Source organism: Chlorocebus sabaeus, chromosome 25 (assembly GCF_047675955.1).
Source record: "Chlorocebus sabaeus isolate Y175 chromosome 25, mChlSab1.0.hap1, whole genome shotgun sequence".
In the NCBI taxonomy this organism is placed as follows: domain Eukaryota; kingdom Metazoa; phylum Chordata; class Mammalia; order Primates; family Cercopithecidae; genus Chlorocebus; species Chlorocebus sabaeus.
Genome location: NC_132928.1, coordinates 52,904,397 through 52,928,730, shown reverse-complemented (window position 1 = coordinate 52,928,730; position 24,334 = coordinate 52,904,397). Strand labels below are relative to the sequence as shown.

Below are 24,334 nucleotides of genomic sequence, written 5' to 3'. Positions count from 1 at the left end.
TCCATAGGGGGTACAAATCTTCTGCCTTATTTGGCCTCTATTTCATTGAACAGAGTGACAAGAAAACAGCAAATAAGTCTTTGGATGCTTAACCAAACCAAAAACAAAACAAAACAAACAAACAAAACAAAACAAGAAAAACCATGCACCTATTTTGAAAACATGGACTTGCCTCGTCCTTGTCTCCAAAGTCCAGTGATCCTAAGTAAGCCTCTTGGTTCCAGTAGGTTCTCCATAGCCTTTTCAATCTTATACATTGTTTTTCTTTCTATTTAAGATCAGTAATGAGAATTTGGCAGGAGAAAGATTCAAATGGGTCAGGAGGCTCTTGTGGCTTTTCTCGGGCTTGTTTTCCACAGCTCATTCTAGCCTGCAACATACTTTGCAAGAATAAGTTGGCTGGAGATCTAACCCATGGTGAGAGGCCGCCACTGAGGCAGCATTTCAGAATAGGGAGACTGGAGCCACTATCAGGTTTCCTGAAGCACACAGCTGGGGTGCTTCCTTACACATGCACATGCACACGGCAGCGTACACTGGGGATCCTCATCGAGAACAGATGTTGCTGCCCACTGTGCCAGCCACATGTCGTGCATGGCGTTTTTCTTCTGCTAAACTCCTGGCAACAGCGTTTTTCTTTTCTTCTCCCCTCCCTCTGCCTCCTACCCTCTTTTCCCATCTCCTACACCCACTGCATGTGCAAATTCTCTCCTGATTCATACTTGGCCAGCCTCATATTTTTGTTGTTGTTATTGTTATTGCAAACATTAGAGGCTTCCAAAGCTGGAAAAAAAAATAAAAAGAAAATAAAAGAGAAAAAGAAAGAAACCACAACAACCCCCAAAGGAAACATGTTCTAACCCAGGAATGTACAATACTTCATGCATGGGAAGCATCTTCCCACCTCTCCAAGCTTAGCTACAGAAACAAAGGCTCCAAATTCCAACACATGAAAAAAAAGAATAATCCAGCTTTTTTGTATGTGCATCATACCATGTTTCAATCTACAAGTCTGCTGCTCCCCCCAATGGCTGGGATTTGCAGGAATGTCATAGCCTCTTTCTCAACTTACACCATGGTTACAAAATTATGGCCACTGCTTCCAGTCCATTTATTTATTTCTTCAATGAAGATTATATTTTCTGAGTACCTACTATGTGTTGAGACTGCAAAAATGAATCAGTAATTCCCAACGCAGTGTATACAATAGAGAGAAAAACATCAAATTACTCTCCAGTGAGTATAAGCCGATAATAGAATCATATGAACAAGGGCATGTGGGAGCACAGGGAATAAAGCAAATAACTTATCCCAATTCCATGGATAAAGTTTCATAGAGGGGTAATCATTTGAAGTAGATTTGAAGAATAAATAGGCATGAAAGGCAAAGATGTGAAAGGAAATGTCATGAAGCAGTCATCAAGTTTTTCTGTAATAAAGCTGCATAACAAAATAATCCACAAATATCAATATCTTAGTAGCAACTTCTCACTCATGCATCTATAAGTTGGCTAAAGTGACTCTCTTAGTTTGTGGTCTGGGTTCAAGACCACAAATTTGTGGTCTCTCCCTCAGGGACCCAGGCCTTAGAGTTTCAGAGTCAGCAGCTACACAGGGCATGTTCTTTTCATGGTAGGTAGCATGGGCACAAAAGGGTAAGTTAAGGCATGCTCATACATTTCCAACTTTTTGTCAAGTGTAGCATGTGTCACATACATTTATGTTCCACTAGTCAAGGCAAACCACATGGCTGAGTCCAAAGTTAGTAGGGAGTGAAGTTATGCTCTGCTGACATCGGACTCGTGGCAAAGGAAGGGTGAGTAAAAAGAATATAGACAAAGAATAATATCTACTAGTCAGCCTTTGCAGTCACAAGCATTCATTAAACACATTCACTCCACCCTATGCCAAGACACCCCGACAGTCTTATCCAGTCCTAGCATCAGGTTTGAAATCTAGAATCTCATGATTGATGTCAGATTGCAAGGTAGCTTCTCTTAATCTGGAGTCTTATAAACTACAATCACAAGCTCCCTGCCCCCTACTCACCCCACATGCAAAGTGGAGCAGAAATAAATTACTACAATAAACATTCCCTTTCAAGGAGAAAGAATGAGAGGTGCATAAAGGCCACCTGTCATTCTTTGAGCAAAAGTTGTAAAACTACAACTGGGAGAGTAGGGAGCACTTCTTGTTTAGAAACCTTTGGTTACTCCCTGGGTGTCACTTCCTAGTTGATAGTTCTTCATGGCTCTTGGCTCTGACCTCTAAGGAGTCCCTCATTTTCCACTATCTTATTTGATCATGTATTAAGAGCAGTGAAGAACATCCACTTTTGGAAGCTGAGTAGCTTTCTTAACTTGCTTCCTCCTTGTAGGATATAGTGGGCCCAAAGGTCTCTAACAGTAGGTCTCTAGGTCTCTTTCAATCCAGACTGATAGTGATTTTGGCACCTCAACTCCCACAAACTTGACTGATTTTTGTGTATATTTAATTCCAGTAAAATTCATAAGCCAAGAGCTATACTCGCAAGTCTTTTCAAGAAATGCCTCTCTCAGTAAATACAGGTATTCTGAGCTTGTGAGGCTTCTCTTGGATGAAGTTCTTAGTCTGTTTCCTCAGAGTCCTTTTGTAAACTGCAAGAATCTCCTAGGTGTTGATTTAATCCAACTGAAGGTCCTAATAAATGATGTAATAGTTCACTGCTTAATTTGTTTTTTTTGGTTTTTTTTTTTTTTTTTTTTTTTTTGCCTAGCATTGTCTTAACTTCAGTCTTAGAAGGCCTTTCTAATGCAAATTATTATTAAATTTGATCTTTTACTGGTCAGAGGTAAGAAACGGTTTTATTTTTCAGTACTACAAGTTTTAGAATTTCTAATAATTTATATTCCCAGTCAAGTCTACTGGCAAAGCAATAACCTCTTCAGCGCTCATCTCTTCTCGCAGTACCTTATCAAATTAAGGTAATAACCACCAACTAATCCTAGTAATATTCTTCTTCAAAACCTCTTTATTCAAAGCCAATAGGGCATTACTAAATTTTTGGCCTGCAAGTAATAACAATTAACAATATAATTTCTCTCTCAAGTAACTATAGGAAACATTTTATGAAATACTTTGCTACCACATAAATGAATAACATAATTTTTCCAGCCTCCTGAAACATTTATTTTGCTTCCTGCTCCTCCATTCCAGAGCCAATCTCATATATTTTAGGTTTTTTGTTTGTTATGGTAGCATCCTACTTCGGATACTACTGTCTGTATTAGTCAAGTGTTCCTGCAATAATGTCACATAACAAACAATCCCCAAATATCAATGGCGTATAACATAAAGCATTATTAGTCTGCTCAGTGAAGTTGATCTTGAGGGAGATGAGGAAGTATGGAGTGACGAAGGTTAAAAGAGGTAAGTAAAAGGTAGATCATTAGATCTCTGGTATGCCAATCTAAGCAATTTGGGCTTTATTCTGTAGCCAGTGTTGATCCAATGAAGGCTTATAAATAGAAGAATATGAATTAATCAGGGTAGGCTGCGGTCATAAATTAACCCTAAAATTGCAGTCATTTACCATTACATTTCTCACTTATATTAAGTCTGGTATAACTCTTTAGAGCAGTTATTCATGTCTTCCATCTTATTACTCTGCCCTTTCAAAATGTGATCTCCATGATTGCCTCCATGAAGACAGAGGGGAAATACAAAGTGAGGCCAGTAACTCCTGACTCCCTTGGACTAAAAGTAATGCATCATTTCTGTTGGTCCTTCCATTCACCAGACATGGTCACATGTCCTCAAGCCCATAATAAGTGAGGCAGAAAAACCTAAGGGACCTCAGAGATATCTGTGAGCATTAAGTATCTCTGTAAGAGAGAAAAGAAGGTAGGATGTATAATTTAAGAAGAAATCACGGTGGCAAAATTGAACCATGGGGATCAGGGTGTTACCATCTCTCACCTGAACTAATGTAACAGCCACCTCACCAAACTGAAGAAGTGCAAAGAGAGGAGAAAAGAGCCCGAATACAAAATTATGTCTGCAATAGGATAGTATTTGTTTGCTGGGTGTGATGATGAGAGAGGAGTTAAAGATAAAGTAAACGGGATTGGAAAGATGGCAGTGGTGGATGACAGTACCGTGGGCTTGCCTCTTACACTGTCTCAGTTTGCTCTGAAATAAGCTCAGTCAACAGTTTATCAACACACATTGCTTGAACATCTGCTGTGGGGAACAAAAAAACCTGGTTGCTGCCTGCATCATTGGAGGTGTGTGCTATTTGTATGTGTTTTTGTTGCTGTATCTATTTTGAATGTCTGATTAACCAGCTTCTAGTTGGCAGTGGCCATGTTGAATTTTTCTGTGTTTATACTGCCACACACCCAATCAAATTTAATAGTAAATACCCTAAAAGTAGTTAATAAATATTCACATTTGGCTAAGTGATGCTCATTTTATTCTCTTCTTTGGCTGTTCTTGTAATATATTTCTTGGGAAATTTCTTATGCATTAAATATAGAATATTGCAGTTCAGATCTAGAATTAGTATTTCATTTCTAATTTATTTTTTAATTAGAGAAACCAAGTAGTAAATTGAATATGCACTAACCAGATGTGAAAGCCTTTGAACAAACAGAGATGAAATCGACTCCCCAATGTCCTCATCTTTGCCTGCCGGTTTGGAAGTTTAAAATACTTAAGTTTAATTTTCACCTCTATTGCTCATTCCCCAAGTGACCTTGGGGCACGACCCTTTGTCTCATTTTCCCCATCAGTGGAATATGGATAATCATATTAATCTGCCTCACCAGGCGATGTGAGGACTAATTAAAAATGAGATTAGATTCAACCGAAGTCTTTCTAATGTGAAAAATATTAAACTTGGTGATGCATGTCTGAAATGCCGTTAGGATCTGGGAATGGTCTCTGGCTTTGGAACTGCTTGTGACCCTGATGACATTACAGCTAAGACTGGAGTGCCTGCAGGCTGCCCGTCTTACTCATTGGCCAGATTGCCTCTGACCTGGTTCCATGTCCTGTGGGCCCAGTCTGAGGGCCAGCCCTGTGTAGAATTGACTGGTAACTGAATAACAGAAGCTAATGATCTGTTCACATCTTAGTGCTTCATCAGAGGCTTGCTTCCTGCCTTTCCTCCTCTTACCTCCTCTTCCTGACAGGATCTCTGGGAACTCTTTGGATTGATCCATCACTAAAATTGTTAAATTGATAAATTTACCAAATAACTTATGTGTTTTGCTCATACTTACTTCACCTAGGCAGACAATGCCCTGATACACAGAGCTGGCATTTCCAATTGTGTTTTATAGGTACCTACCTCTACTAGGTAATTTTAGGGGTGTTATGCATGGTCTCATTTCTCCCCTGAGTACTTGTCTTCCAAATGTGGTTCATAAAGTACCAAAGTTTTTTGTAATTAAATTCATATCTTGCCTTATTCTTTTATCTTTTATTTAATTGCAGATACATATTAGTCCTTGACCCTCTAGTATGTCAGCTGCTTTCCAGAGGAATAGGAAAATATGCAGATACTGTGGCAGGGATGGAGACATTGGTTATGAGGGTCGTTAGAAGGTGCAACGAGTTCAGCATGAAGATGGGGATGATAAGAAAAGAAAGGAGAGACTAGGAGACTCAAGACAAACTTAGATACAGCATTGCTGCTATACCTCAGCTACCAATAGAATCTAAGACATAATTAGGTACTGCAGATAACTTTGATTACTGTATATTTTGTTTGCCTTGAAACCACGTTATGTATTCTATCCCCATCGATGGGCAAGGTAAATGGTAAGATCTGAGATTAGAGAACACGGTTAAGAAAGAGGAAGAATGTCAAAGTCATTAGGTAGCCACTTTGGGAGGGCTGCGCTCCACTCTCACAGACAGAGAACCATTGATACGAAGAGTATCCAGGCACATTTAGCTCATGAAACAAACAAAAAAGACAACTGGGGATTGTTCAGTATATTTAATAACGTTATTTAGTGTTTTTAGCATTCCAGGTCACACTATGAGGAATTACACCACTGCTACCATCCTTATCTTACTGATGAGGAAACTGAGGGGCTGAGAATTTAATTAACTTCCCAAATCTCCTGAGCTAGCAAATATGAACCTCGGTAAATGAACCTCGGTAGTGTGATTCTAGAGTCCACGTTCTTAGACTGGTAGGAAGATTAAAAGCAAAGGAACAAATAAATGATGTATAAATTAGAAATGACTTTTAGAAAATACAACTGAGAGATGAAGATGGGGTGCTGACCACCTGTTAGGAACCCTTTCTGGGCTTGCAAGATTTAAGCCAGAATAAATGGAAAAGGAGATATGCCAATAAACTCTGCTTAGCAAGGATCAGAGACCAAGAAAATGAAAGCAAAGAACACGTTGTGAAACAGATGCAGTCAATCCGTGATGAGTGGATAAGATACACAGACAAGCGTCCTGGAGATAAAGGGAATGTAAACAAGACACACAGAGAAAAGGTTCCATATGGGTGAAAGTGAGACTGGATGGACCAACCAGTAAGGGGAGAAAGGAACAGCTGGGCCAATAAATCAGGATGGTGTAGCAGGTTGAGGATCAGAAGCACAATGATCAGCCACACAAACTGAACTGTCCAAAGACATGGGAACTAAATATTAGACTGAAGCTAAAAGAAACAAGACTACTGGCAAGAAAACATTCTAGAATAAATATGACACCTCCCTCTTGCCATTTTTCAAGCCAACTGGTCCTGGATATTGCTGGGGATGATAAAACGGTTATGTCTAAATTGTAGAAAAAGTCTGGCAGAAATTGGACAGGATAGAAAGTGTGCGGTGCCCCTCTAGATCTGTGTTTTTATATATAGGAAAAAGGAAAATGTGTAAAGCTTCTCACTATGCCCTGGGACAGGTCTTGCTGCCTGATCAAGATCTATGTCCCATGACTCAGACCTTTGATTGTGGTGAGGGAGGGAAGGAGGGAAGGAGGGAGGGAGGGAAGGAGGGAAGGAAGGAAGAACACTAACAAAAACTCAAAGAAATGTAGATTAAAGCTAGTTTACCCCAAAGTGAAACGCTTTCATCTTTGTAAAGAGCTGGATGTGGTATCAGAATGGGAAAAGGCTTGTCAACTGCTGTGCTTTCTTTAAACAATTCTCACCCTAGCAGTCTCTGCTTTCTCCTCAAAATTCCTCTCAGTGTACTTGATTGCTGAGAAAGAGAGGGAAGGATGGAAGGAGGAAGGAGGGAGAGAATGAGAGAGAATGGGAAAGAAAAAAAAAATAAGATGCTCAGCAAACAGCAGGAGGGCCAAGAAAAATATTTAATCCAAACAGGGCATATGGTCATTTCCTCCCACAGTCTGCATTCCCAGTCACCTTCCACAGGCGGGCTCGGGGAGCCAAGAAATGCTGGGCTGCCTGGCATGTGCCTGCATGTGGTGGACAGGCAGGGGTGAGCACGCATGCTGGGGCTGTGGTGGAACATTCTGGTCACCAGCTCAGGCCTGCCTCAGCCTCCCATGAACTGAAGGCTGGCCGAGGAACCAGGAGACAGAGACGGAGGGAAGTCCAAACAGGACCTAAGAGACTGTCCCAGGCCTTCTTGCAGGGTCACATGCTTTTCCTTTCTTCCCCCAGCTGCAGGTTATCTATCCCTGACTTGTACCTGTCTCCTCATCCTTTCATCTCCCACAGCTATGTGAGCTCCATCCAGACAGAGCATGTACCGCCTCATGTTTCAATTATGTGGGGTGTGGCTGGCCAAGGGCCCAGAGAAGCGGGGCACAGTGAGTGGCCACCTAGAGAGGTGACCAGAGAAAAGCACTGGAAGGTCCCACCTTACTGGGCAGGGTGCCTGCAGTGGCCTGAAATTCTGCTCTCAATTTCATTCATCTGTAGCCTTAAGTCTGATATCTAGAAGAGTCTACTGTGAATGAGCCTATGACTGGAAGGCCATTCCAAGCTATTTTCATGTGATATTTTGGGGTGAGTAATTGATAGTGAAAACAAATACCTGGGAGGCAAGGGGACAAGATAGGGGAAATAATTGGGCATAGTGGTTTATACCTGTAGTCCCAGCTACTTGGGAGACTGAGGCAGGAGGATTGCTTGAGCCCAAGGGTTTGGGACCAGCCTGGACAACATAGCCAGACACCATCTCTTAAAAAATAAATTTTTTTAAAAAAACAGACAAACAAATAGATGACAGGGGGAATGTTTACCTTATCCTGGAGGAAAGGTAATAGGAGTAAAAAACAAGAACTGTTCTGAGTTTTTAGTTTTATAGAGTTAATTCTGGAGAGAATTCACTAGTTTAATCCATCAGATATTCATTAAGCACCTATTGTAATGTACTGGATACTGTGCTCATGCACAGGGTTTATTGCTGATGGAGGAAGAGAGAACAGAAAAGAGACGAAAATGGAAGTGTTCCTGCCCCCATGGTCCTTGCAGAGTTGTGGCCTCTTGTGTTCAATGTTTCTATGCCTGACCTTGAAACACAGTTGGTTGGCTCCAATTAGCTGAAAAGGAAACAGGATATTCCCTAAACAAACGATTGTTAATCCATTGATTGTTTAAAGAAGAGAGCCAAATGTCATGCACTAAGACTGTATCTGAAGACCTTGCAGGCCATCACTCCCACCATGAAAGCAAGAAAAAGGAAATTATAAGAACTCATGGGCCTATCAGCCCTGCAATCAAGACACCAGTGAAGTCTGATGGTATATCATTATTAATTCTTGTAGGAGCCCACTGCACAGACTTTGCTGTTTCACAGACATGGGTACCGTGGAAGCCTGGCGATAAGTCCACTTGATGGACTGCTGCTGTTCCTGGGCAGCGTTTTAAGAAGCATTGCTGTGTGCTTAGAGGAGGAGGAAGGGTGACAGTGCCATAAAAACAGACTTTGACAGCAAAGCAAAGGACTGGGAATCACTGGAATAAAATCTTGACTAATGAATTGTACAGGATCAGCTTCACTGGAGGAAAAGGGGTCACATGGAGGATAGCAAACACTGATGGAGGAGCAGACAAAAGTTTTTTGTTTCTTTGTTTGTTTGTTTTAGGACATGGAGTTGGGTTTGGTGTGGAAGGGTCAAGGAGTGATCTAGTGCAGAAGGAATAAAGGTGGTCAGGGGAGTGGAGCACTGGGTGCCTTCACAGCCTTCAAAGTGTGTCTTGTATAGTTTGGTAACAGGTGAGGGAAGAGATAGGGCAAAGGGTACCCAACACCTTACCATCAGCAAGGCCTCTGAGTCAGAGGAGGGCGAGGACACATTCCCATCAGGAAAGGCTCAGGCTGCAGCTCTCAACAGAAGGGCCACTTCTTGCAGAAGTGCTGTTGTTTTCAGTAGGGCCCTATGCAGGGATGTTCTGTCCTTAAGGAGCCAGGCTTCAACTTCGAGCTGGTGTTTTACTTGCACAAATGTGCACGAATGTCATGTGAACACTGTCTTGCCCATCTTCACCCTTTGGGACTATAACTCCATCCACCAGCACTGCCCCCCTCCTGGCCTTGAGGTGGGCAAGACCACTCATATAGAACTGTGTCTCTCCCAGAGCAGAGACTACGTGGGGAAGCAGGTCAGTGTGTGCTTGCACTGAGGTAGAGAGTTTGTGTGACTTTGAGTCTTTATTTGCAACTATTTGAAAGGGGCCGTGAGGTTAGTTTTGGCTGAAAAGTAAGTCCCAGAGAGTCTCCTCACCTTCCTGTTTTCCTTCAGCACATATCAGAGAAGAAATGTCTGTGTGATGGTTTGGGATTTTTTTCAGAGGCTAAGACACCCAAGTCACCACTGTGGTTTTTGAAGAGAGCCCTAGTTTCCAGGAGCCAATCAGGCCATTCCTTTTCTGTTTTTATAAGTTTCAAAACTATTTCCCTTGTCACCTGACCGTCTCTTTCATGACTCAGGTACATGCATTGGTGGTAAAAGTGAATGGGGCAGGAGGCTCTCAGGAATGAAGCATGACTGGTTTTGACTCTAAGGTGTTGGTGGCAGAATCTTGAAGTTTTCTGACTAGAGTCTCTAGGGAGACAACTCAGGCACCAACCTGCAATGGTAAAAGCAATGGTAGTTTTCTTGCTGCTTTCATAAAATTATGAATTATTGAATGCTTTCTATGGGTCAGGCACTGTATTATGTGTTTCACCTCCATTTGCTCATTTATTTCTTGCAGCAATTCTGTGAGGTAGGTGCTATTTTTCTCATTCACTAACAAGAACACTGCTGCTCGTTGTTAAGAAATTTTCTCAGATTCTAATTGTTGGTAAGGAACAGAGCTGGGATTTGAGCATAGGTTTATGTAAAACCATATGCTGTGCTTTTTCTTTTCTTTTCTTTTCTTTTTTTTCTTTTTTTTTTTTTTTTTTTTTTTGAGACAGAGTCTCACTCTCGCCCAGGAGGAGTGCAGTGGTGTGATCTTGGCGGCTCACTGCAATCTCCTCTTCCCAGGCTCAAGCGATTCTCCTGCCTCAGCCTCCCAAGTAGATGGGATTACAAGCATGTGCCACCGCACCTAGAGACAGAGTTTCGCCATGTTGGCCAGGCTGGTCTCAAACTCCTGGCCTCAGATGATCCACCCACCTCAGCCTCCCAAAGTGCTGGGATTACAGGCATGAGCCACTGAACCTGGCCATATCCTGTAGCTTTTAATTGCCATACTCTATAGCCTTGATCGTTTCTGGAACAGGAACTATGATGCCCTGGGTACCTTGGAGTAAGTGAAGTCAATACAGGTGAAAGATGTCTTTTTTATCTTACATTTGCTTGCTTTTCTTTTTTCATCTAATTTCTCTCAGAGGAGATTGCTTTTTGTCCTATTTGATTATTTCTAAGACTTTGCTTTGATCTTGGTGTCAAATGTAGATAAGCTGATTATAATCAGGCTTCTCTTTCAGCCCCTGCTGAGGTACATAGTTGCCTTTTTAGAGGGTCTAGTGGGTTGCACAGGCAGTGATTTGAGGTCCTACACAGAAGATGTCCTACCACACCTGGGCCAGTGATGCATGAGAGGCCACACAAGTAGACGTGCAGTCGGCATCCCTCTCATCATCCAGCAGGAAGTGTATCTTCATTGCCTTCCTTTCAATTACATCTTCTCATCTCTTGTTTGTAGATTCCACCCTTGCCCTTCCAGGAGATACTCCATACAACTTCAACTGTTGGCTGAAAACACAGAAGATCCTTAATGTCTTACTGTTAGTGACTTAGCCAGGCCTGGATTTGAATCGTGTAGACTTCAGAGCTGGTAGGCAGGAGCAAATCTCTTGGCTCCCAAGTGACCCGAGCTACCTGTGGAGCATCATAATGTGATTGTGTCATTCCATATCAGTCCTCATAAACACTGTCTTTTTATTAAAGTACTAACAGGGTCACATAAAAACTCCCTACCTTAGAAAGGGCCAAGACCTAGGCCCTTATTCCAGATCACCTGTTAAAACCCAACCACTTGATCACAGATATTTGCAAACATTCCTAGGACAGCCATGGTTTACTGCTTTCTTTCTGCTCTGGTTTACAGTTTCTTCATTTTTGGCCTTTGGGAAATGTTCTTTTTCTTCTTATGATGCCAGATGTGAAACTGAGAGAATACTATTATGTTTTATCTAACATTTTAGATGGTTTATAGAGGGGTAATTTTTACATAGTATATTCTACTGCCTTGTCCTCCTTCCTGGCTGAAATGTAAGTATGATACGCCTCCAAATGGATGGATGTGTACCATGTTCTTCACCTAGAAGATGATCTATATATATATTATATACATACACATGACCTACATATATATGTATATATATGTGTATGGGTATATATATGTGATTTATCTCAACTGCAGTGTCTACAGTATATGCATTTATAGTAAGAAATGGACTAGATGCCCAGAAAATCTGGACCTGTGTCTAAGTTATGTGATTCTTATAAAGTAACATACCTAGCAAATTTTCTAGCAGTACAGGAATAATGAAAAGGAAGGATCTGGTCATAAAGTATGCTAAGGAAAAGTAGTTTGCCTCCCACTTCAAAATAGGACAATCATATTTATTTATTTGTTAACAACCTACATCAGTCACTAAACTAGTAGCTGGGACTAAAAAGCTGATTAGATCCCAAGCCTTTGAAAATACATTCCAGAGGTTAAGCTCTATAATAAATATGTGTATAAAATATACCATAACTCAGAGAAGGGACAGCCCTCTGAGTCCTGGAAGCCAGGTGAAATTTTCCAGAGAAGATTGTTCCTAAGAAAGTATTCCTGCATAATCCATCTTGATATATGTCTATTTGAATTTTACATTTTCCAAGAAGACTTGCAGACCCACAAATGTGACATCATTGGAACCCTCCATCCCAAGGAATGAACAGTGGACGAGTGGAACAGCACCATTTCCTTTTCTCCGCACCTGACAGCAACGAGCAGCCAAACGTTTGGCTTTAGCATTCTGAGTCTTGGAAATAGGTGTTTCTGGGCTTCAGGCATCTGTTGATGTGATTGGAGCATAGTGTTGCTTCCTCCTGGGGATGTCAGCCTCTAGGGGAATGTACCAAGCCCCAAGTCTCAGAAGGAGCAACAGTGCCAGGCAGCCTATTTGGGATAAACCTTGACCCACAGCTGAGAAAAATAGAAGTGAAGTTGTGGGCTGGGTGTGGTAGCTCACACCTGCAATCTCAGCACTTTGGGAGGCTGAGGCGGGTGGATCACCTGAGGTCAGGAGTTCGAGACCAGCCTGGCCAACATGGTGAAACCCCGTCTCTACTAGAAATACACAAAATTAGCCAGACGTGGTGGCTCGATCCTGTAATCCCAGCTGCTCGGGAGGCTGAGACAGGAGAATCGCTTGAACCCAGGAGGCGGAGGTTGCAGTGAGCCGAGATCGCACCACTGCACTCCAGCCTGGGCAACAAAAGGGAAACTTCATCTCAAAAAAAAAAAGGAAGTGAAGTTGTGGGGGTCCAGAGGAATTGAGATTCTGCATGACCATTTCTTTGTCTCTGTGTTAGATTGCTAGGTTCACTTAATATACCCGTACCACGCCCCTTTTGTAAAGGTGCCGAAAGAATTTAAATTACCCTTCTTTCCCAATAAATTAAAAGACTAACGAAACCATCAAATAGTGGTGGTATGGCATAGTAGAAAGAACAGAAGACCTAATATCTAGAGATTTGGAATCTGTTCCCAGGATTGCTACTAACTATCCTTGAAAACAAGACAGTTCACCATTTTAAGACTTCATTTCATAATTTGTAAAATAAAGGGTGTCTACTAAATAATCTTCAAAGTGTTATCTAGCCTTAGAATTTCATATATCTATTGTCCTTCAAAAAAATAACTTCAACATACTGATTTGATTTCCTTTGGATATATACCCAGTTGTGGGATTGCTGGATCACATAATTTACATTCCCAACAACAGTGTGAAAGGGCTCCCTTTCCTCCACATTCTCACAAGCACTCGCCTTTCATTGTTGTTGTTGTTGTTGCTGTTGTTGTTTTTGAGCCGGAGTTTCACTCTTGTCACCTAGACTGGAGTGCAATGACACAATCTGGACTCACTGCAACCTCTGCCTCCCGGGTTCAAGCGATTCTCCTGCCTCAACCTCCCAAGTAACTGGGATTACAGGCAGGCACCACCACGCCCAGCTAGTTTTGTATTTTTAGTAGAGAGGAATTTCTCCATGTTTGTCAGGCTGGTCTCGAATTCCTGACTTCAGGTGGTCCACCCGCCTCGGCCTCCCAAATTGCTGGGATTACAGGTGTGAGTCACTGTGCCTGGCAGTCTTTCATCATTTTGATAAGCAACTATTGGTCTCATTATCAGGAGTCCCTGAGGAGCCCTACAGGCCCCCCCAGGTTCTGCCTCCGAGATTCTAAGAGAGAGCTTGTACTAGGGCTCTAGTCTTAATGTTCTTTGCATTATTTGGATATGAAGCCCAGGATATGTGGGCACAACAAGGTAAATCATGGGATGCAAAGGAGATTGAAGATCAGGCCAGAAGTCACCGTTCATTGAAGAGCCAGAGAAAAAGAAAATTCGTGTACAGATTTGTGTACATTTACATAGAACTTCTATTTGCTGCAAGAACTCCATCAGGCACTGCACCATGCCAGCTTTGGAAAGGAGCTTTTTGGGGGCCTGATAGAACCGAATTAATATGAAGAAATTGAAGTGGCTCTGATTTGTCATTCACATAACGAGAAGATTTTTTTTTGAAAATGATGTGGAAGAGAGAAAATAGTGCTTGGCCTCAAGCAAAAATTTGATTAGCATCCTCTCTTGGTCTAAAGCACTCATCAAGATAATAAAATAGGATTCAGTCCCATGCCTTACCTTTAGGGATACAGTCCCTTTTGGCTAAGATTCCAACCTGTAGGTTAGTAAAGCAGAAGTTCTAAAGTCCAAACTAACGTTTCTAAAACATCAACGTGGTCTTGAGTTCTGTTGCAAGCTGTGGAAGAACGATGTTCTTAATCCGGTTCAAGAAAGAGAGATCTTATCAGCCAGTCAGTCAATGTTTGTGGAACTATTCCAGAGCCTGGGCTCTGTAATAGGCAGCCTGAGACCACTCACCCCTCTATTTCTTCTTCTTCATAGACAGATCTTTCAGATCCCTCAGAATCATCCAGTCCTAAGCTCTTCTCCATAGGGCCTAGATGTTGTGGAGCCAGCTCCTGAAAGCAGATTTCCCTCACCCCCTAAATCTGGATTAGGTATTTAACTCCTGTTCACATCCTGATGCTACACTGAGCTATCACATGAGTTAAAAAAAAAAATTTCTATGGTGGGTCCCCCCAAGGGCTAGAACTATGTTGCTTTTATCTCTGTGACCTCATAACAATGCCTGGCACATATAGTTGTGGAATAAAGAATATGGAATGATTGAATGGCTGACTGTACATACCCATAGACAGCAGACAGGGCCGCACTATCTCTATGGCTAACTCCCCACAGCAGCCTCAAAATGGGAAACTTCGCCAGGTTATATAACATGCAGAAGAAATTACGTTTGCTTTTGAGAAGTTTCTGAAGCGGTATTCGTAGGGCAGACTGACAGCCTTTCCTTTTCGTATTCCACCGCTTGCACACAGTCATTATTTGTCCATTTCATCTGCCTGGAACACAGTTAGAAAAGCCATGGCAAGAAAAGGCTTCCTATGGCAATGAAAATCGATATCATTAGGCTCATACATCATAAGAGGAGTAGTCCAAGTGCTCTCTCAGATTTAAGTATTCACTATAGGTATAATAGGGCTTGCCTTTCTGGCTCAAAGATAAATCATCTCTGAGGGATATGTGTGTGTGTGTGTGTGTGTGTGTGTGTGTGTGTGTGTGTGTGTTTTAAAGGAGGCACATTTAGCAAAGGGGAGAGTTTTTCTATACAGTGAAATTAATATAGAGTTATGTTAATGACTTTGGGTTCTATATGTTGTTAAAAGGCAAAAAGATGGGCGTTTTATAAAGATATTTTTCTTTTACCAAGATGGTTAAAATAAAAATTAAAAAGTGACCCTTACCAGGGTAAGCTTCAGATATTTGAAAAGTGCACTTATGTGAAATGCTTTATTTTCTGATGTTACAGGATAAGCAAGGTATACATACGGGCGGTGAAGTTCACCTACGTACACATTGTGCAGAGAAACCAAGCCCAGTACCTTTTCTTGGAAAAGATGCCTGTGGGTTAGAGTGATATCCTAAGACTGACATCTTTCAATTATTGAAATTAAAATTTTCTAGTCTATATTCAATCTTCAGATATTTTTAAATTTGGGATCAATTAGTCATTTTTCCTTTCCTATTTTTTTCATTGTAACCTTGGACTCAAACTGTCAAGCTTCCCAGGCACATGTTGCCATAGGAGACTCTGTTTGTTGAGGGTGGAGTGGTTGTTTTTGGCAGGTTGGGGGAGGAGCAATTAATTCTAATAGGTATATAGTAAATTAAACACTTGGATCTTTCCAGCCTTTTTTCTGTATTTCTGCTCTTTTCTATAAACTTCATTCCCCTTCCAGATGACTCTTTAAGAGCAGAAGAGAAGGAGCTTTTAGAAGTAATTCCCAGGCTATAGCAAAGGAACTCCAGTGGGGCCTGGAGAAGGTCACTTAGGTCATTACTGCTCTTTTCAACATACATTCTCTAACGTTTTTGAGATTAGAAGTGACCCTTGGTGAAGACTTTAGAAAGAAAAATTCCCTGGGATCCTTTACTAACCCGTTCAAATACTTAGATTGTTCTTATGAAAAGAAAGATATCTTTAGATATACCTTTAATTTCCATTCTGAATACCAGACTTATACATGTAAAAAAAGTATTTTGGGTGCTTCTTAGATTTTTATAGACAATTACATGGAAAAAAAAGAAGAAACTTATTCGGTTTTGCCAATGAGTCAGTCAGGGTTGGAGGGAAAGTAACAGATGTAGTGTTAGATGAATAAGATACACTCCAAACACTTGAAAAAAGAAAAATAAAACTCTGGGGAAACTCCATAGTTGTATCCAGTCATCCTGTGAGAACCCAAGAGCATCTATAGGTGTTAAGGATACACTAGTTATCTTTGACTTCGATTATTTGGCTGCAGTTCAGGACCTGAGTCTTGATTCTATAGTTATTCCAAGTTCTCTAGAGCCAGAATAACTGGTTACAGCATTAAGGACAAAGGCTCATCACAGAATCTTCGTCTTTTATCCCAGTGAGTCCTGTGTTGAAAACAGAATTAATTTTCACTTCCTGCTCACAACTGACATTGCTATGCAGCTGTGCAGCAGCTGTTGAGTTCCACCCCACAAGTAGCAGCTTCTCAGCAGTTGGCAAACTGGTATACATCTGGAATGATGTTCAAATGACCTCAGGATCCCATAGAATAAATCAAAACATTGAAGTAATAACTTGGATAAACTCATTCTGATGTAACTCAATTGCTGAGAGTTATTTAATGGCCATTTTTGAGTTGAGTGAACTCAAGAGTTCTGTGGCCCAAAGAGTTTGACCACAAGATGTTTCTTAGGACTTTATGGCTGAGCATCGCTTAGGATGGGGAGCAGCCCGTTTATTGAGTAGGTGGGCTGGCTGATGTACCCTCCAGGATATAGCAGGACAGCGTTTCCCTCCAGAGGTAGTTTTCTGGAGAAATAATGCACTGGGCTGCTGAGGTATTTTTTAACAACTTGTTGCTGTTCTTATTGTACATTCTCTTTTGGGGTGAAACACTCCATTAACTCTGGTTTGGCCTGGACCCCTTTCCCACTTTAGTTCGTGCTGACTTACTGCAGTAAGAGTAGTGGATGGAAACAGAACCACTTTCTCTGCTCTAACCCTGTGTCTAGTTTCTGTGCATGAGTTGGCTGTACCTGTGGGAATATTTGTGTTACAGCACTGGTGTCCTCAACCCGAGCACCACTGTGGGCTGGACAGACACCATTTGAGTCTTTGTAGCACCCAAGGACTACTCAGGTCTCTAAGTATCAGTCTTCAGTGCACCAGGAGAGGGGTGGAGGTTAATATGTGAGAAGCAGTACAAAGTCAAGATACATGACATCTAATACTAAGCTCTATCTGACACTTACTATGTGACCTGGGCAATTCTTATCGTCTCTATGCATCCTCATTTCCTCATTAAAAACCAGGACTTTTAGCGCCAACTGCACTACTGCACAGGCTTTCTCCCACGCTCAACAGAGTTAAAAATATGTGGAACTGTTTTGTAACCTACGTAATATAAAGACCTCTTATTACAAGAAGGCAGAAAAGTTGATCAAAGAGTTTAAATGACCTATCTCAGACCTTAGAGCAGGCCAGAAGCAGTGCTGCCAGTGAAATGTGACAATTCCTTGGACCTAGTGGACTTGAGATTTTTTCAACTTCTTGCAAATGTTAGGTCAATCTGTATCCTGCACCTTTGGTGCTTTTCTGTAATATCTCTGGAGTTTTATGGATTATGCTGGGATGGGAGGAGTGGCAGAGTCAAACAAGACATAATAAGACTGTACTGAGATGTTGCCTTCTAACCTCCCTACAGCCCTTCCAAGCAGATGGTTGGTGTGACACTATCAACAACCGAGCCTACTGCCACTATGACGGGGGAGACTGCTGCTCTTCCACACTCTCCTCCAAGAAGGTGAGTGAGAGAACCTGGAGATGGGGGAGGCAGTGGCTTCAGTAAGAAAGGCAGGGTCTTCGGCTAGCTCTCCTTCATGGTGTGTAATAATGGGTTTGTATTCAACAATTAGGAGGGAACTATAATGGACAAACATTGGAGCTTCTAAAGTGACAGGTTTAAGGGTAGCATAGGTTCTTAGTCAACCCCAGTTCTTTGTCGGTTCAGTGATTCTTTCAGAAAAGTCATAGTTTTTGCTACGGAAAGACTCATACCTGCTTATCATTGGCCAAGAAATGTCTCTGTAGGCAGGGAAAATAATTGTCTTTACCCCTGGGTGAGGTGGGATTACCAACAAAGTGCTGTTCAGTTACTATCCGTCTTCATAATTACATTAAGAATTTTATATAGTGTATTACAAGCATCTCGCAGACACATGTTAAATGGCTGCCACCAATCACCTGAGCACTCTCTGGATTGTATCCTGAGCAATAATCCTTTCTTAATGCCCTTTATCCCTGTCATTCTTGGCTCTGTTAAATTAGCAGATAGGCTCAAGCTAAGCCTTATAAAATAGCATAAGCTGAAATTTTGTAATAATATGGATAAAAATCTAGAAGCTAGTTGGGTCAATATGATAAATCTGAAATAAGCAAGAGGTGTTATTTCCTTCCTTGTATGTGTCTCCACGATAAAGCCACACCTACCATGATCACCTACATGCAGACTTGAATACTACATCTCTTCCTCGCTAATGTTTAATCCTCACTCAATATGTGGCAGGCACTGTTCTCGCCACTTATGTGAATCAACTTATTTAATGCAGAGTGCTCAGGGGCTCATCATATCACTATTTAATTTGGCTCTCTTTTGCAATAAAAACCAATAAATACTAAACTAAGAAACAGATCAAGAGCTTGGACTGAAGGTCAGAAATCAGGCCAGCTATCTCTATACAGGAAGACAAGCTAACTTAGGAAAAAATAAAGCAGTTCTCTCCCCATCTCACACTCTGAAAATCTAGTAATTGTCTGTAATAAATTTCAGTGCCTGTGGCCAGCATACACAGGAATTAGGATCGAAAAGGCACTTCGCCCCTCTGATGACTCCTAAATCACATTTTAAAGTAATGCGCAAATATGCTGGAAAATCTCCCCACACAACCCCACCCATTCTCCTACCCACTTGCCCAATCACTAAGCCCATCTCTTTAGTGTGCTTGGACTAGTATTGTATGTGATATGCCTATTTATTTTTATCTCATTAGATTGTTAATGCCCTAAAGGGAAAAATCATTGCCACTTTTATATCACATTTCCCAAATGCCCAATTTTCTCTGATGCTAGTTATGGACACTCAAAAAGTAGCATTTATCTGTTTGTAGCAGTGCAAGCAGAAGAGAGTAACTTTTTCCAGACTATCTCTGGCATAAGGAAGAGATAGTTACATAGAAGGAAGGCAATACAGCCACAAACAATGGGTGCGGAGATGTATTATTCCACCAAGCCAAAGTATATCCTGGGCTCAAGAAGAGCAAAAACTCATCCTTTATGAGGGTGGCAAAGATGTTCCTATTGTTCCAGGAACACTGAGGATTTGGAGTTGGAGAGCTCGTCTGTAGCTAGTCTCGGCTTCCCACATAGTAGTGTCATTACCTTGAATTAAGTCACCCCACATCTCTTGCCCTTCCCTGTAAAGAGAAAATGCTAATGCCACCTATTCTTCTTTCCTACTTCACAGGGAAAGTGACAGTAACAGTAAGAGCAGGATTTTTAGATATGAGTAGTAATATTAGAACCGATAGAATAGTAGTTATAAATGCTTGGCAATATAGAAGAGCTTTATACTCATATTATTTAAATCACACAAACACCCTCTGGGGTAGTTTCTATGGTCCTCCCCAGTTTATATATGAGAAAAGTGAAGCAAGGAACAATTACCTTGCCAAAACTACATGGTGACATGATGTGTGAGTGGGAAAACTGTGTGTTAATTTCCAGTTTGTGATATTAGCACATAATTCTACAGTTCCTCTGGGACCAAGTGAGGAAAGTGAAAGCTGGTTGAAAAGTGTGAAGCTATCACATTTCAACTTCCCTTTCATTCCCCTAGGTCATTCCATTTGCTGCTGACTGTGACCTGGATGAGTGCACCTGCCGGGACCCCAAGGCAGAAGAAAATCAGTAACTGTGGGAACAAGCAAGCCCCTCCCTCCACTGCCTCAGAGGCAGTAAGAAAGAGAAGCTGACCCAGGAGGAAACAAAGGGTGAATGAAGAACAGTCATGAAATGGAGGAAGGAGGAAGAGCATGAAGGATCTTATAAGAAATGCCAGAGGATATTGATAGGTGCCAACTAGTTCATCGAATAGCCCAAGTAGGAGATAATCATAGGCAAAAGTTTCTTTAAAGTGGCAGTTGATTAACGTGGAAGGGGAAATACAATAGATATATAAGGACCCTCCTCCCTCATTTACATTCTATTAAATCCTATCTTCAACTCTTACCCTGCTCCCCACTCTACACCCTGCCAACTATTCAGTCCCACCCAACTTGTAAACCATTACCAAAATACTAGAGGAGAAGTTGGCAGGGATACTCTCTTAATGCCCATTTCGAATGGATTGCCATCTTTCAGAGCTTGTCTGCTCTCTACTGGCTTTTTTTCTTTTTGTGTAGTTGCCCTTAAATAATGAAGTTAGTTATTAATTCTTTATAAGTATTTAAACATAATTATATAAATATATTATATATATTATATTTTTTGCTGTTTACTAAGCTAAAAATTATTCATTGTTCCACACATGCTGCTGTGAAGTTCACATTCAAAATGAATGCTGAGACTTTGAGGACAGAAAGGCAACTTATTTTCCCATCTTTCTATGGATGGGGATTGGCAGGTTGAATGGGAAGTGCAGAAGGAGAGACAGTAGTTAAATGAAATTCTGGATGCTAGCATGTAAAGCTAATCATCTTTTTGTTATGACCTGGGAGCTGGGTCCATTTTATGACCAAGGAGATGGAGAGTTGGAATGGTGGTACTAAGAGGCATAGGAAGTTGGGTCTGAGTACCATTGGTGATGGGTCCAGGAGAACTAGACTATGGTTCTTGAATATCTGTCCACAAAGAATATACTAACTTGTGTCCACTTCTCAGAACTCCCAGTTGGAGTTGGTGAGACCCAGGATTTTCTGCACTTCCATACATGCCTGTTCCAAGTGTGGCTGTCAGCCAGTCAGCAAGTTTGTACTATGGCCCATTCTCTGATCACCAGGATTACAGGAACTCACACGCTCCTCATACTTGGCCTGTAGTCCCACTTCTTGTTAGAAGTCTCCAAGTCTGGCCATCACTCACAGTCACATGACCAAATGTTGATTTTTCTGGGGGAAAAATGTTATGGAAATGATATAGGAGAAAGGTAGGAGAAGATGAAAGAACAGGCAAGAACTGTCAGGGTTAAATCCAGGCCCGGGGAATGAGAATGGAAGTGATCAGGGAGACTCGGTCCTTGTTCCAAGTCTCCAAAGAAGACCAAAGTGGGTCCCTTGAGCAATGAAGAATCTGAGATAAATTCTCTTGAAGTATCATGTACAAAATCTGTGAGCCAGAGATTTTGACTTGAGCAAGTTATAGAAATGCATGGAGCAAGGGTGACACTCTGTGGGGAGACAGAAGAATTTCAGCTATTTAAGGTCCATTTTGTTGTTTTTACCCTTTCTTATCCAATAGATGGACTGCACATGAAATGACCACATTAAGCCTCTCTCTATTTATGTCCCAGGCTCACTGGGATGTAGTCTGTTGCAGTTACATTTTCTTGTAACGGTTTCTGGATTAGACCCTAGGGAAAGAGAGTAAGGAGCCAATTTCTGTTTAACATTCTAGTTTTACTCATTTTAGGAAGGCTGTGAGGCTTGTCTCCCTTGAAGTTTCTTCTCCAATGGAAACCAAGAACAGACAAAATTTAGAGCTCACCTGTGGTCTCTTCCCATCTTCTGCTCTTTTTGCTTTGACCACAGTTTTTCTACTCTTCCCATCAACACTAGAGCAATGGCTGTGCAAATAGGAATAGGAAATACTACCACAACTATAGAAATATTATCCACACTATCATGTAGGGAAGAACAATACCCTGAAAGGGAGTAAAACACGAATAAGGCGATATACCCACATTAATCTGTGGGTTTGTGGAATGAGGGTGGCAAAGTTATTGGGAAAAGGAAAGAGCAGAGTTCACCCATTCAAAAAAAACCTTTTGTCCTCTAATCACTAGCATAAAGAAAGTGTCGTTCAGATACCATTCATTGTCTTGGATCATGCTTAGTGCCTCCAAGAAGACAAACATATTTATTATTGGGATTCTGATAGGCTTCAATATGCAAAGGACAATGGAAAAGTTTAGACACTCTATTTTCAAAATTTTGTAAAATTGCTTTCTTGGGGCAAATGTCCAAATTGCTGGATGTGTGCTAAGTTCTGCCTTGGGGAATCCTACCTTGGCTGAGATTGATGCAGAGGAATTGTTATCCTGGGCATTACTCAGCTCAGGAACATGGAGCTTGTGGTTCACGCCAGTGTGTGTCTTTATACGTTCTCTCCACAAGAGCAACAGTAAGAACGTTTCTGTTTTAAACTTCATTTTAAAATATTTTATTCTCTGCAATTCACCACTGCTCTGGGAAGGCAAAAGGAAAGTTCCTGTTGTGTGTGAAAAGCCTCTTAGGCTATAAGGCTTCCCAGCCATAGTCAGCTATAGCTATTCAGAGACAGCAGGTTCTTCCAGTCTTTGTTCCTGGGACTTGATGTTTTGGGCAACCCAGGTCACTGATAAAGTGGAACGACTAAGACGCTGTGGTCACAGATCCCAGTAACATCAACTCACACTCACTCCATGTGGTGGTCCACATTCTGCTGCTCTTATCCACCCATGTGGTCATTGACAGCCTTTCTCAGAGACTCTTCTGTGTGTTTGATTGTGCCCAGGTGGCCCAGGGCTAGCTGGCTCTGACAACTGGCATGACAGCTTCCAATCAGAAAGGCAGCTAAGGGGACAGGGTGAGGAGAATGGGCAGATTCTGACAGAAATGAAAGTAAGGGGATTGTGAAAGTAAAGAGCTCTTCCTGATTCTCTTCTTCTCTTTTTTCTATTATAAGGCATTGAACTTGGCACTTCCTGTATTCTTTGTGATCACTATTGAGTGCATTAGTTAACACCCAAGGGGATGGCTTGATTGGGAATGTAGTGAAAGGAGCTGATCTACTGTATTGTAATGTAAAACAGCTACAGCCAGTTATTTTGTAAGATTATAAGATGTTCATTAAAAAATCAGCACACAAAATATGATGTGTCTTGGTGTCTCTTTGTTTAAATCATTTCATCACTTTCTAATCACTTTCCATTGTCTTGTGCGGGGTCCGGGCAACAGTCATTATTTATTTGATTGATTAGTCATTTCTTTTAGTCATTTAAAAATAATTTGTTAAGTAAATAGAATGTGTAAGGAAGATGAACATGAAAGCCCATAAGAAGACATGGCATATATGAAAGTAGAATGTGAAGTAGGAATGTCAAATGTCTCATGAGTTTTGAAATAAAGTGCAAGAATTACTTACAGTTCAGAGGAAGTAGGGCTCACTCCTGGATGCCAAAGGTAGGCAGCATTTAGAAACTGGTTGGGGAAGGATGCATATGATCTGACAGGCAGAAATGGGGGTAGGGAGAGGAGAGTCCAGGCAAGGTAAATAAGAGGGTTGAAGCTGTGGAGGTAGGAATGGGATCGGTGTGCATTATGGAACATCAGTGAGGCATCCAGCTTAGCTGGAAGGTAGAACTAAGCTAGCATGTACCATACGTTTGGTAAATACAGAATCTTACTTAATTCTTACAACAGAGCTGCAAATAACATATTCTCACTTCACAAATAAGAACGGTAAGCCACAGCCTGGTAGAGAAAGTTCTTCAAGATCATATGAAGGGAGTTAGCCTGGTTCTGTGGGACACCAAGATGTTAGAAGGAAAAGAAAAATGGTGATTAATAGGATGGAGAGAGGTGAAATGAAATGTCAAGGATGATGCCTCTGCATTAAATACACAATCTGAAAGCTTGTCAAGAGGAAAGCTAGCAGGAGCAGGCTTTTAAAGGAAGAGTATTCATTTGCTCTTTCAATAAACTCAGGTTGAGGGCCAGATAGGAAATGCCATCTAAAGCAGTGTTCAGAACCCTAGAGGAGGCTTCTGCAG

At 41.4% G+C, this 24,334-nt stretch overlaps 1 protein-coding gene across 1 annotated transcript in view; it reads left to right on the top strand.

Annotated features, from left to right (window-relative positions):
- PAPPA2 (pappalysin 2) overlaps positions 1–23,434 on the top strand; it is a 302,229-nt gene extending 278,795 nt beyond the window's left edge. The window contains exons 21-22 of the mRNA XM_037985912.2: positions 18,014–18,112; positions 20,204–23,434. Of these exons, the coding sequence (XP_037841840.2) occupies positions 18,014–18,112; positions 20,204–20,278 (174 nt within the window). The 3' untranslated portion in view covers positions 20,279–23,434. The remainder of the gene's footprint in view (positions 1–18,013; positions 18,113–20,203) is intronic.
- Positions 23,435–24,334: the final 900 nt, after the last annotated feature.